This window comes from Crinia signifera, chromosome 5 (genome assembly GCF_055691185.1).
Source record: "Crinia signifera chromosome 5, ASM5569118v1, whole genome shotgun sequence".
In the NCBI taxonomy this organism is placed as follows: domain Eukaryota; kingdom Metazoa; phylum Chordata; class Amphibia; order Anura; family Myobatrachidae; genus Crinia; species Crinia signifera.
The window spans coordinates 277,288,402-277,301,424 of record NC_139221.1 but is presented as its reverse complement, the minus strand read 5'-3'; the positions used below and the strand labels follow the sequence as shown (position 1 = coordinate 277,301,424).

Genomic DNA, 13,023 nt, shown 5'->3' with positions numbered 1-13,023 from the left:
ACAGCGCCACCTGGTGTCCCCAACATGCATTCTGCATGAGCTTCATAATGTACGTACTGCGTCAAGCTCTATCTGAATTTTGGTACCTGACCGCAAGAATATTTGATGTCCTATGACTTCTCATTAGAACAAATTATAATTTGATTGAAAAAGTCACACGGGTCATTACTTTTATATACACAGTTTGACTCCAGCTTTTTCCATTATACTGTTTGCAGTGTGTGGTCACCTTGAAACCTGGACATTACCCAGACTTTCAACAAAAAGGCTTCTCTGATGGAAGAAATGCTTGTGTGCCCTGTATCATGTACACATAGTAGCGTATAAGTGATTATGTCTTTATTTCTCTCGTAGCTGGTGTATATCGGTTTTACTCCTGAGGCAGCGAAGGCAGCTCTCCAACTATTCATGGGTAACCTAGAACTGGCTTCTCAGATTCTAGCTCACCACCAAGGAGTTCTCCCCCCTCACCTGCTTCAGGACATAGCGAACTCACCCAATGTAAACGAGTCCAATCCATCATCCTCAGAGCCTGCAGGTATAGTGCTGTGTACTCTATAGACTGCACTTCTATGTAATGTCAAACCACATTCAGTGCCATATTGGAGCACCAGAGTAAAGCATACCTTGTGCATGATTCATTTCTTTAACCCATTCACTGCTGTGAGTATTTTGGCACATTCACGGCAGCACCAGTATGTATGCATTAACCTCAGAAATTATAGGATCGGGGGGGGGGGGGGGGGGTGGAAGTGCCAGGATGGGTGAGATTGTGCATATTACCGGCTCGTCTCCATTCGCTGGCTCTGGTAACATTGATATTGTCCGCCGATCAGATATTATCACTAATTGGCAATATCATTTAAAAGAGGGAACTTTCCTCTGTACCATTGATGGTGGAGAACCATTGGTTCTTAGCCATCGATGCAAAAACTATGTACTGTAATACTGGCTCTAAACAATCAATGGTTTATAGTCATCAATGGTCATTTAGGAGTCCCTCCCCCTCCCATGTCTACTTAACAACAACCATAAGGATAGGACTTTAAGGAAAGCATCCTCCATCATCTCAGTTCCTGCATGGATCCCAGTCATACTTATTAGGGGTAATGGACTGAGAAGCCAGAGTACAATACTGATAGGTAAGAAGTCGCTTTCCGATACTGGAAGCCGTCATTTGCAGTTAGACATCTCTTGTATTCTTGGACTGTTACCTGCGCTCTTTCCTAGCTCGATGGATGTAGCTGGCATAATGTGAACACTGGCCTGCTGCATGTACAGTCAGTATGGTATATTTAATATAAAGCTCGGGCATGTTTGACTTGGCACATTTCCAGCTGCTTTGTTTTGTAATAACGTTTCTGTATGAGGTTCTATGACGTTATTGTCTTACCTTTATTCGAAGCTGCAGAAAGCACAGTACCTGCATAGAAAACAGGTTATACCGATGTCTTACTTTGTGTGACAATAAGCGATTATAATGCTGCTTACTTAGGGGTAGTCCCTGGGGTCTGCCCAGCGTTTCTATGGGCATGCCCACAAAAATGCTCATGGCATCAAATGACGTCAGCGCCCGTGCCCAAATCACAGAAGTCCTATCTGCAAACAGAGAAAAATCATTCGATGGTGAGCAACCATTGAATGATTTTTCTTCTGTGTTGGCGCACGCGAGCGGATGTGTAAGCATACATATCCGCTCGCAGCGTAGCGAGGGGATCTGAAGGGCAGGGGGGCATTAACCTGCTCGCTAGACTGCAAGTGTACGCAGGTAGGTCTGAATCAGGCCCAAGGTTCTAATGGCTCCTCCTGGGCTAATTACATCTGCCCCTTGGTGTCATCAAACAGTTGTTACAAGCTCTGGCTATTCCTTCCTCTCAGCTCCGTTCCCTAGGTAACAATGCAGCTTTACAGTGAGATTACCCAGTGGTTGTGGAACAATTCATTCGCCTTAAACAATCAAGTAGCAAAAATTAAAGGTGAAAGACACGAGGGGTTAAGGTGCCCATATACGGTGTGATTTGCGGGTGCGATGCGCACATCCCATCCCATATGCTGCACATACTTTTTGAACTAGGTCCCGATTGCAGCGCACGCTAATCGCATGCGATTTGCGTGCGATGCGATCTAGACCAAAACGCATGCAATTATTGCACCGTGAATGGGCACCTTTAGATTCCAAAAATTTAAAGTGAAAGTTTTGCAAATATCACTATCAATGTCTATCAATTCTCTGTTGATTTGTAGAAAATGATGGAATCTGATTGCTGTGGGCAACCCTTCCACTTATTTATTTTACAGGCTTTAATAAATGTACCCCTCTGACTGGTGAGGTTTAGTTTTCTCTAAGTAACGAGCATTGTGCATCTGCTTGTTTGGTGATTGGTAACTGCACAAAAGGATGATGCAACAATTCCAGAATGTACAAATCTTACAGGGTACATTTCCAGTTACTTTATTGCCATCTTTTTGCTTATTACCTCGTTCATCTGAAATCTAATCTAACTCACTAGTGAATATGTGAATGATGAAATCTGTAATATGAGCTAGATGGAATACTCTGTACGCCATGTGATGTCACCGTGCAAAGGAAAATAAGAACGCTCTCGCATTACAGCCTGTAATTCACTGCTGAAACCCCACAAGGGGCCAGTTGTTGCCCTTGTATTAATAAAGGGATTACATATCCAATTCCGTACCCTGGAGAAATATACGTCTTCTTCTCGCTTTGTTACAGGGACTAGCTCGTCATACGCAGAGGAACCAGCTATTGATGCAGTCAAAGAAATTTTGGATGATATCCCTGAACACGAAGAGGATTATCTGGATTTAACGTTAGAAGAAGAAGGGCTCATTCTTGTAGAATATCTTTCTTACCTAGAAAAACTGTAATGTACGACGCTTTCCTGCCCTGCGGAGAGAAGTACAGATGGACTTTTCTGGCAAATCTCTCATTACTTTCTACTAAGGCACCTTATATCCTTCCTGTTTATTTAATACTGGTTCGGCTAATGTTCAGAGGTCAGGAAATGACATATTGCAAAAGTCAGGGGAAAGTCATTATTTTGAGGCAGAATAATTGTGATATTGTTCACATTATAAATGATCTGGTAGCACAAACACCTGTGGTCAGCACGCACACTAATACTATTACACCAGCATCTGCCTAGTCAGACAGACAGGCTCTGTGTGTACTGAGCATGGGGGGTTATGGGACTTCCCAGCAAGCCTCTGGTAACTGCTATCTGAGCCAGTGTGTGTGAAAAGCAATATCTGGTAGCTTGCTGTGGGTACAGTTTGTTCCAAGCGTTTGATAATGTTCTTATGTTTAAAACTACAAGATTGTGTTAGCATAAGATGCAGGGTAAAAAAAAAACAACAAGTTGTATAAATGATAGTATTCATTGTCTAACAAACGCCATAAAAATTGCAAGTTTTAGGACAAATAGACTAAGCGGTATATTTAGATCCTGTATTGTTGCCATCACATTCTCCGTTTTCTCGGAATTGTTACTCTTTTGTTAGTTGATACGGGGAGAAATCCAAGCTGATAGCATCATAACAATAATATACCACATTAGATGTTAAAGATTAAATGTAGAAATGAAAATATTAAGTATATTGCTATAACAATGCATCCGTGAAACACTAATATTTTCTTAGGACAAACACCCAATAAACACTTAAAAATGAAATTCACAGACCAACTAGCAATAAATTCTGGTGTTCTACAGCTCTCTCAACAATGATGTAATCAGATGAGCCGGAGATAAAATGGATGTTTCTACAACAATCTGCAATCTATCCCAGTGCCATGCGTCATACCCATTATTTTATTTATGTGTAATGTATTGGCATCCAGAATACCTCTTGTTCTGTTTTGTGTATCACTTGTAAACACAGGTGCTGAAGCTTACTCTAAATGCCGCAGTTATGTCACCATTCATTAAGTGGTTGGTACTAATTTAAAAATTAGGGATGCCAGTCCTGGGATTGAGCATTTTTCAATCCCAAATCCCGGGATTAAAAAATGCCCATGGGATTGGCATCCCTACTCTCCAAGCTGCAGATGACATTTTGAAAACCTCCGTATTGGGCTTACAGTAGATACTTTTAATGACTAGTTTGTGAAGAAGTCTTCTTCTCTGAATTCTACCAATGTGACTGCTTGCTATGGAAACTCATCAGCAAAGTGTGTACCTGCAGTCTGTAAAGGCCCATACACACTGGGCAATTTTGAGCTGAAGGCAGCTCCGGTTTTGTTGTTTGAGCTGCTTTCAGCTCAAAAGCCACCTAGTGTGTACGGGGCAGCGGTGAGTGTTGATGCGTGCTCCTGCATGATCATCTGCACATCCGCTGGTATTTTCCCCATCATCGTTGTCCATACACGATAGGCAAAATCTCCCAGTGAGGACCTTAAGAGGAACTGAACACTAAATAACTCCAGTATGATGAGTTTTAACAATAGTTTTCTGCAGTCTTCAGCAGTAAATGGGAAATTAAATTGTCCACTGAAACGTGTAATCTCCTTACGTTAGATTTACCAAACTGACATTTTCTAACTATATTAGTAATCAATTCCTTTTATTTATACAAAAGTCTCCCCTGTCCAAGAGTAATGTATAATACTAACCAGGTCTTTGTAGGAGCAGCATACCAGAATGATTTGTACCTTTTATTAGGTTCATTAGTCATAAAAATACTTGGCAGCATATTGATTTTGTTGGCTGCTTACTGAATGGCATACATTTTGGGTTCCAGATCTAGCAACCTATTTCCCTCGATGTAGTATTTTTCATATGGAAAATAAATAGTCTGGAAATTGTCCTCTCACATGTCCATAAAAGATCTGGAAAGGAGAAGTAAGGACTCCAAGAGTCTAATGTCCATGTTCCAACAATGCATTATCTAAAACGTACCAGGTTGATACAAAATTTAGAAAAATAATATTAAAAAACCCCTTTTCATAAAGTCTGACAGCATGTAAGGTTTTGTGTGTGCCAAGGAACGCTAAGTGCCTTACACAATGATCTGGTTTATTGTTCGTGTACTGTATCTTCTTTTAGACAAATATTTGCACTGTTTTTGTAGTGTTTTAATGTTATTTTTAAAGAGATGCAAAAGTTTTGCTTTATTAACAAATAAACTTTTTGGAAATTCAGACCCGTTTAGAAGAAATGAAACCAATGATATTTGTATGTTCCCAATGGTTGGCAATAGACATTTAGCACACTGACGGTTTCTCGCATGGTTATCACATCGGTGTATCTTGAATGGCACAAACTGTATATTACAAACGTCTTTCTAAATATAGAATGGTTCAAATTCTCGTGTTTGTTTTAGGATTTATTTATTTTGGATCTGGTTGAGAATGAAATACCTGTAGAGCAACATACTAACATGTCGTATTTGAGGGGCCAAGCATTCACTCACTGATGGTAGCTAAACCAAACCAGTCTCCTATATACGGGCTGGGTATAAATGACGGTGATACAATGTTGACCTGTCAAAATGTCAAGATCTCAACCTGGTGGATCAACGGTGACCTTCTTGTGGCGCCATCTAGATCCCGATGGTCATGTAACACCTCCAGGTCAAACCTCAGGTATTTCTACCCGATCCCTAACTCTGTTGTGCCCAACCACAACCCCAGTCTGAACCTTACCTAGCCATTATGAATGTCAACATTGTTATTTTCAACCTTTTGACTACATCTGCCTATAACAGTAGAGGCAACAATCTTGTTGGGTGGATCATTATTTATTACATTTATTTATACCTGCCAAAAGGTGTCCACTGAGGTATTCTGAATGAACAGTCCATGGAGAAGGATTTGGGGGTACTCATTGATGACTTATGGTACAGCCTAATGTCAAGGAGCAGCAGCGAAGGTAAATACGAATTATCATACATAAAAAGGGGCTAGGGATAACAGTGTCATTTTGCCACTTTTTTAAATCATTGGTACAGCCTTATCCAGTGTACAGTTCTGGTCAACACTCCATAAAAAAGACATATTGCAAAATTGAAAAGGTCCAGAAAAGAGCAAAAAAACAAAAACGTGATTAGGGGTTTAGAGCCATTGGATTATGAGGTAAGGCTAGCCAGGTTAGGTATGTTTACATTGGAGAAGAGACGTATAAGAAGGGATAAGATCAAGATATACAGAATGGATGAATACAGTGAACTGTTTACCATGAGGTCTGCACACAGGACATGCAGTCACACCTTAAAGTTAGAGGAGAGGAAGTTTCTGACCGAGCGTAGGAACGTTCTTTTCACACTGGTGAGTGCAGGTAAGATATGGAATACTCTGCCAGAGAGGGCAGATTCTTTTTAGGGAGAGCAATCATTTTCACGCCTTCTGTATGTGCTAAGATGTGACAGAGAAGCCCGCTGGAGAGGCAGAAAGTGTTTTCAGTCCAGAACAGCAAAAGAGAAGACCATACACATTGTCAGAGGCCGATAGGCATGGTAACTTCTAAACCAGACACATGAATGAATTGTATTCTGGTCCATAGACAGCAATAGTCGTAATCTCCCTAGGACCATAATACCATTACAGTGTTCCAGAAATAAAAACCGTATACACTGTTCTCCATCAGATACCTGCTAAGACGTTCCCCATCCACTTCACAGAGATGATGAATAAGCAGTAACAAAAATATCCATTACTGCTGGTGCAACTGGATTCTATTAACAGACATTACTTTCTATATGTTTTGGCAGAAGAATGAATCTCTTTGACGCAATTGTATTGGGAGTAGAAATAGGGATTATCAAACCATCAACCCTTTTCTTTTTATGGGCATTTCTTTCTTAATTAAGAACAATGTATTGTCTAATGCAATGTTTCTCAGCCCTCAGGACCCCTAACAGTTCATGTTTTGCAGACTTCCTGCGGCGCTTCAGAATGTGCGCGTAATGAATACACCTGTACTCTAGTTTGGTGGTCTGGAAACTGTTAGGGGTCCTGAGAACTTTGTTTGGGAAACAGTGCGGTTCATTCATTTCACATGGCGTATTACACTACAGCAGTCTGTAAATGTTGTGACTAGTACAGTATTGCACTGGATTCCTTTGCATTACCAGGAAAACGTTGACAGTTTAGATTAAAACAAAAATAATCAATACATGGAAATATATTTATTTAAAATGAGCTCCAATAGCAATAGAACTAAAAGTACATTAAAATGAGTAAAATACATTTTAATATCTGGCAGCGAAATTTCAAGTGGCATCGAGGAAAAAGCTCAAACTCTCATGATGCCAGATTTACTAAGCTTGAAAAGTGATCAAATGGAGAGTGCTAAACCACCAGCCAATCAGCTCCTAACAGCCAAGTCACAGGCTGTGTTTGAAAAATGTCAGGTAGGAGCTGATTGGTTGGTGGTTTATCAATCTCAATTTTACCACTTTTCAAGCCCCAGTACATCTCGCCCCATGGTCACATAAAAGGGAAGGTCATTAAAGTTTTTAATGACCTATTCACAGCGGTGCCAGATACTTTGTGGACTGGACCAATATTCCTGATACTACAACCTCAGTGTGGTGTTGGTGACACGACAAAATGATTGTCTTTCATGTCACATTGCCTTAATGTGGACATATTAACAAAAGACGCTGCTAAAGGACAACATTCCATTTAATGGAATCCTGGAATTATTTGTATTTATTAGGCAGGTAAAAAAGATCACCTGCGAATCCTATCACACATACTGGGACTTGCTGCCATGGACGATACAGATACAAAGATCATACAATACGTCCAGGTAAGGTTTGTGTTGCAGGAAGCCTCCTTCACATCATCTCTGCATGGTCACAGTCCACGCTGGCCTCTATTGAACACCCCACTTTATTGTGAAAGAGGTGAGGCAAGCTCCCCCCCTTCTGGGAGTGTTTGCTCCGTACGGATGACCTCTTCTGGTGCTTACTCTGTGCACAGATCCCTTTTATGTCCCAGGCTCGCAGAGTTCCATCATGGGAAGCCGTATATAAAACATTGTTATGTATCTGCAAAACAGACAGAGCAGTTCTATATAATGATCTGTCCAATAACGTAAGTAACACAGGAAGCATCCACACGCTGCTCCACGTGTGCGTCATTATAGAGAAAGTACTGTTATGCCGTGACACTGATTGGGCCAGGGAAGGCGCAGTATGCAGGCTTTCATTTATATTGCAATGGATATACGTAGGGGTCTTCACATACCTGAATGCAGTTAATGATAAATGCGTGTCCTTGGAAAACTTGTTGCAGGGTTCCCGACTTTGTATTAAATGCCCTGGCACAGGCATCGCCGCTCCCTGTAAACACTGACAGATAATATAGAAATTAGACGTTTTCACTAGTTTCTATAAATATAGCACCTACAAATCCCCTTATTGTAAAGACCTACTAATTATGTGTGTGTGTGTGTGTACATATATATATATATGCCTCTGTTCTTGATAAAAGTCTGAACAAGACTGAAACGTTGAACTTTAGCAGCGGGTCCCTGTGTGGATTTATTTATCGTTATCTTCAGACGTCCTGTGAGTGCCGCCATTGCCATTGTACATACACAGTTCTCTCAGCTGAGAGACCTAGGAAGGCACCTGGGCCAAGTAACCCCTGGACAGCTGGGACGAGTGCCAGTCTTCAAATCGATATATATAGATATATATATATATAGATATATATATCTATATATATATATATATATATATATATACATATATACACACACACACCCCAAATGTGGTTCAGCGCCCTTTACTCAATTGATAGTCCATACGTCATTTCTCCAAGATAACAATTTATTAAAATCTTCAAAGTTTGATTGGCCGTACAACAGAATACCAACGCGTTTCGTCCTAAGACTTCATCAGGGGATTGTATACAGTCCGATTTATTAAATTTCTTATTGAAACGATTAGGAAATGCGATGTCGGTGAACAATTATTACACCAAAAAGAATATATGATATGTCTCCTGTCCTTCTCTTGTAAGCCCTCTACTCTCCTTCCTTGCAAGAGATAGAGGTCCCTGAGAGAGGTTAGCCTCATAGGGCTTACATGAGAAGGACAGGAGACATATCATATATTCTTTTTGGTGTAATAATTGTTCACCGACATCGCATCTCCTAATCGTTTCAATAAGAAATGTAATATTCGGACTGTATACAATCCCCTGATGAAGTCTTAGGACGAAACGCGTTGGGATTCTGTTGTACGGCCAGACGGTCAATCAAACTTTGAAGATTTTAATAAATTGTTATCTTGGAGAAATTACGTATAGACTATCAATTGAGTAAAGGGCGCGGAACCACATTTGGGAAGTGTATGTTGTATGTAAGTTACCCGGCCCTCGGGTAACATTGTGGTATAGCAGCCTCAGTATATATTGTTAAAAGAAAGTTCTTCTGTTTGATATTGTTAAGCGCGTCGAGGAGTATTGTGTTTATATATATATATATATATATATATATAAACTTTGTATCTATGTAACATTTTTACAAACCTATTTGTTCACATTTTCACAAACCTAACATGATACTTCACTTTTATACCAACAGTTACCTGCATTCTCTCTTCTAAAAACCCATACACACTGGGCGACTTTGAGCTGAAAGCCGCTTCTATACAGCAAGTTTGAGCGGCTTTCAGCTCAATGCCGCTCAGTGTGTATGGCCCGGCAATAAGTGGTGATCACTGTTGTGCGGTCCCGCATCATCGCCGGGAAATACCAGCAGATCAGCGGCTTTGCATAGCGTTGCGATATGCAAAGCCGTCCTCCCCCCGCTGACAGCACCGGGCAGGGGGGAAAGCTGCTCAGTGTGTATGCACTGAGCTGCTTTCCCCCCAGCGATGATAGCGATCATCGCTGTCCATGCACGCTGGGCATAGTCACCCAATGTGTATGGACCTTAACACTCTGATACTTCACTTTATCTTTTAATATGGTACCTCGGAGTGGTTTGGACGGGACAGTTTGGGGGTGCCCCAGAGGTGCACCCCTATAATGTTAGGGACCTGTCCGGTGAAGTCACTTGACTTCAATGAAGTGATGGGAAGGCTCATATTAGTGGCCAATACTACGCCAAGAACTTCATATATTATATATTAAAATTTTAATCTATAGGAACAAAATGAAGCGCTCCATAGTGCCAATATCCACGTAAAGATGATTTTATTCAATTCACAAACAAACTAAGAGGACTGGGGTCACGTACCGCAACAAGTGTCTCGAATCACCGCAATCAAATCAGCTCGTTTATAATGCAAGGCACTTTGTACCATCGGAGCCGGTTACACTCTCTCGGACACCCTCCCGGGACTACGAGGAGGGAGGGCGTCGATAACGATACGCACTGCCATGTGTTGTTAACCTGGAGTGCACACACTAGGCGAAATTGTAAACAATATCTAGTGTGTATGGTGCTATAGTCATGTTACTAAGACATTCATTATAGAATTCGCTGAGTAGGTTCTGTTTCTTCAAGTGAAAAAATAAATGCTCAGGAAAGGTGGCTCTACCTTGCGTTACTCATTGAAGGGGCTTGTCAGTTACTCAATCGTAAAATGTAAACGTCTAGCAAAACATCTTCATTCTTGTGGCAATTTCACATTGTCATTGTTGAAATCACAAATATGCCTACAGGTCTGTTTCCTAGAGGTATTGCATGCAATCCAGTTGTCTTATCACATACATGCACTGCAATGTAGAGTGATTATTCATCCATGCTTAGAACATTGACATAGCAACCAGTGCCCACAAACACGGAGAGCTACAGTCACAGTACCAGGCAGCAGTGAAGATGACAATTTGATTGTGAAGTCATATCTAGTCAACATTACAGAGTTGATATTGAAATGGTTAATTATATACATGTGTAAACATGCATTCATTGTTGGAGGATTAAAAATAAATTATTTGTAAAACCTTAGTTACATTACTGATAATAACCCTACTTGCTACATCATCACCTGGAAACCCCAAAATAAGGCTGTATTGTCAATTCAGACAAATGCTTCCAGTATATGTACTTAATAATAATAATACGCTATGCTCTGCACAAGATCTGCATCTCTCTTCTGCACGGATCACTAGCTCCCATTCACTATTACAGGACTTTCATCGGGCTGCTCCCATCCAGGGCCGTCTTTTCGTATGGGCTAAATGGGCACTTGCCCAGGAGCCCAGGTGTATAAGGGTCCTATGCTTATAGGTGAGGATCCCCTTTATCCACGGATACCAGAATTTTGAAAATCGGCTCTGGGGAACTGGAGATATCCAACTTCAAAGCAGCAGTCCACATCCGACCTGTTAATTGCAATTCCCAGTCATATTTCTCAGGTTCTCTCTGACCTAAGGTGTGTACACACGGGAGCAATATTGTGTGAAATCGCTGGGAATATGGTCGCTGAGCGACCATATTGCCAGTGATTTGGAGTGCAGGTGGCGATAAATCGCCAGCTGCGCGCTCCCGTGTGCACTGCCTAATGGTCGCTGGTAGCAGGAGCATGCTCCTGCGAACAGCGGCTTTCCCCGCGATCGCTGTGCCGGGAGGTCAGCGCCGGGGAGATCAGCGTTAATCTCCCCAGCCCCGTGCGGCTGCTCCCTCCCTCCTCCGTTCAAAGTGACAGCAGCAGCGTCTGCTGCTGCTGCACTCTCCCTCCGTCCCGTAGCAGTGTCTCCTTTTCATCGCTGATGAAAAGGAGACACTGAGCAATATGATTGCTGGGGATATATTGCTAGCAATCCCCAGCAATCATATTTCCCCGTGTGTACACAGCATTAGAGTTTTTCTGAGGGTATATTCCAAAATCTGGGACTCTCCCCTTTCTGTCGACACTAGAGCCTTGTCTCTATCATGCCCAGAACCAGAGATATCAGTCTTCCAGCAGCCGGTCCCTGCTCCAGCTCCAAACGTCTGGTGTACAGTTTTATATTTTTGTCAATGGATTGCTCTGGCTCCTGATCTCTGATCCCCAAGTTCCCAGCACCTCCTGAAAGTTGGGACTCTAGGTTTTTATACTATTGAAGGCTAAGAAATCTATTTCCAGATAATTGCGATATCTGCAGTCAAACAAGCTGCCCTTCCACCAAAAAATGACGAATCTTAAGCCCACTCCATTATCCAACCCTCTCCTGCGTATAAAACACCCCCTACCTCCCTGGAAGTCATTTACAAGGGACCCTTCATTCAGCTCAGTGCCCCCTTCCACATGTTAGTGTTCTCCCTCCCACCACCGGTGCAGTAAAGGAGTAATTATCAGAAGTTACTGCTCCAGGTCCTACATGTTGAGTGGAAGATAGAGCACCCCCTGCCACCCGTGGGACATCAAAGCTGCTGCTGATAGCACCCCCCACCCCTAGGAGGGGAGAATGGGTAAGGGCCCCAGTGCATTGCTTTGCCCAGGGGCCCACATTGCTGTTAAGATGGCCCTGCTCCCATCCTATGGAATGCCCTTCCACACACAATAAGCCTCCAAACTTTCAAGCGTTCCCTGAAAACTCACCTCTTCAGGCAAGCCTATCATATTTAAGTACCACACGCATAACCCTCTGAGGCATCTATGTATTTTATAGCTTTTCTTCTGGACTTGCAACTTGGTGTGACTGCTATGCTATTACTGGTGCCTGTCCTTGTGTTTCCCTCCTATATCCCTATAGATTGTAAGCTTGCAGCAGGGCCTCCTACCTCCAAGTCTGTCTCTTATTACCCAGTTTGTTTTATCACTGTCTACTATTGTAAAGCGCAACGGAATCTGCTGCGCTATATAAGAAACTGTAAATAAATAAATAATAATACATAACAAGCATCTGTTTACTGTAATCTAGAATTTAAGTGCATGTATGTCCTATACATATATAATTCCTTAAGGGCATATGAAGTGCTGCACTGAGTGCTGTAGCATGTTTGGGGCTACAGAGAACGAGGAGGACACATCTGTACACTCTCTGTATACATGCATTTGTTCCATGGTGAGGCTCTATTGTGAAAAACGCTTTACATGTATTCTAAATACATAAGTAGGGCA

At 41.8% G+C, this 13,023-nt stretch overlaps 2 protein-coding genes across 2 annotated transcripts in view; one reads left to right on the top strand and one right to left on the bottom strand.

Moving 5' to 3' along the window:
- NUB1 (negative regulator of ubiquitin like proteins 1) overlaps nt 1-5,158 on the top strand; it is a 64,554-nt gene extending 59,396 nt beyond the window's left edge. The window contains exons 14-15 of the mRNA XM_083189065.1: nt 355-538; nt 2,735-5,158. Of these exons, the coding sequence (XP_083045191.1) occupies nt 355-538; nt 2,735-2,889 (339 nt within the window). The 3' untranslated portion in view covers nt 2,890-5,158. The remainder of the gene's footprint in view (nt 1-354; nt 539-2,734) is intronic.
- A 1,970-nt stretch (nt 5,159-7,128) lies between these two features.
- Nucleotides 7,129-13,023, bottom strand: part of WDR86 (WD repeat domain 86) — a 72,411-nt gene continuing 66,516 nt past the window's right edge. The window contains exons 8-9 of the mRNA XM_083189066.1: nt 8,210-8,313; nt 7,129-8,010 (exon numbers count right to left, since the gene is read on the bottom strand). Of these exons, the coding sequence (XP_083045192.1) occupies nt 7,798-8,010; nt 8,210-8,313 (317 nt within the window). The 3' untranslated portion in view covers nt 7,129-7,797. The remainder of the gene's footprint in view (nt 8,011-8,209; nt 8,314-13,023) is intronic.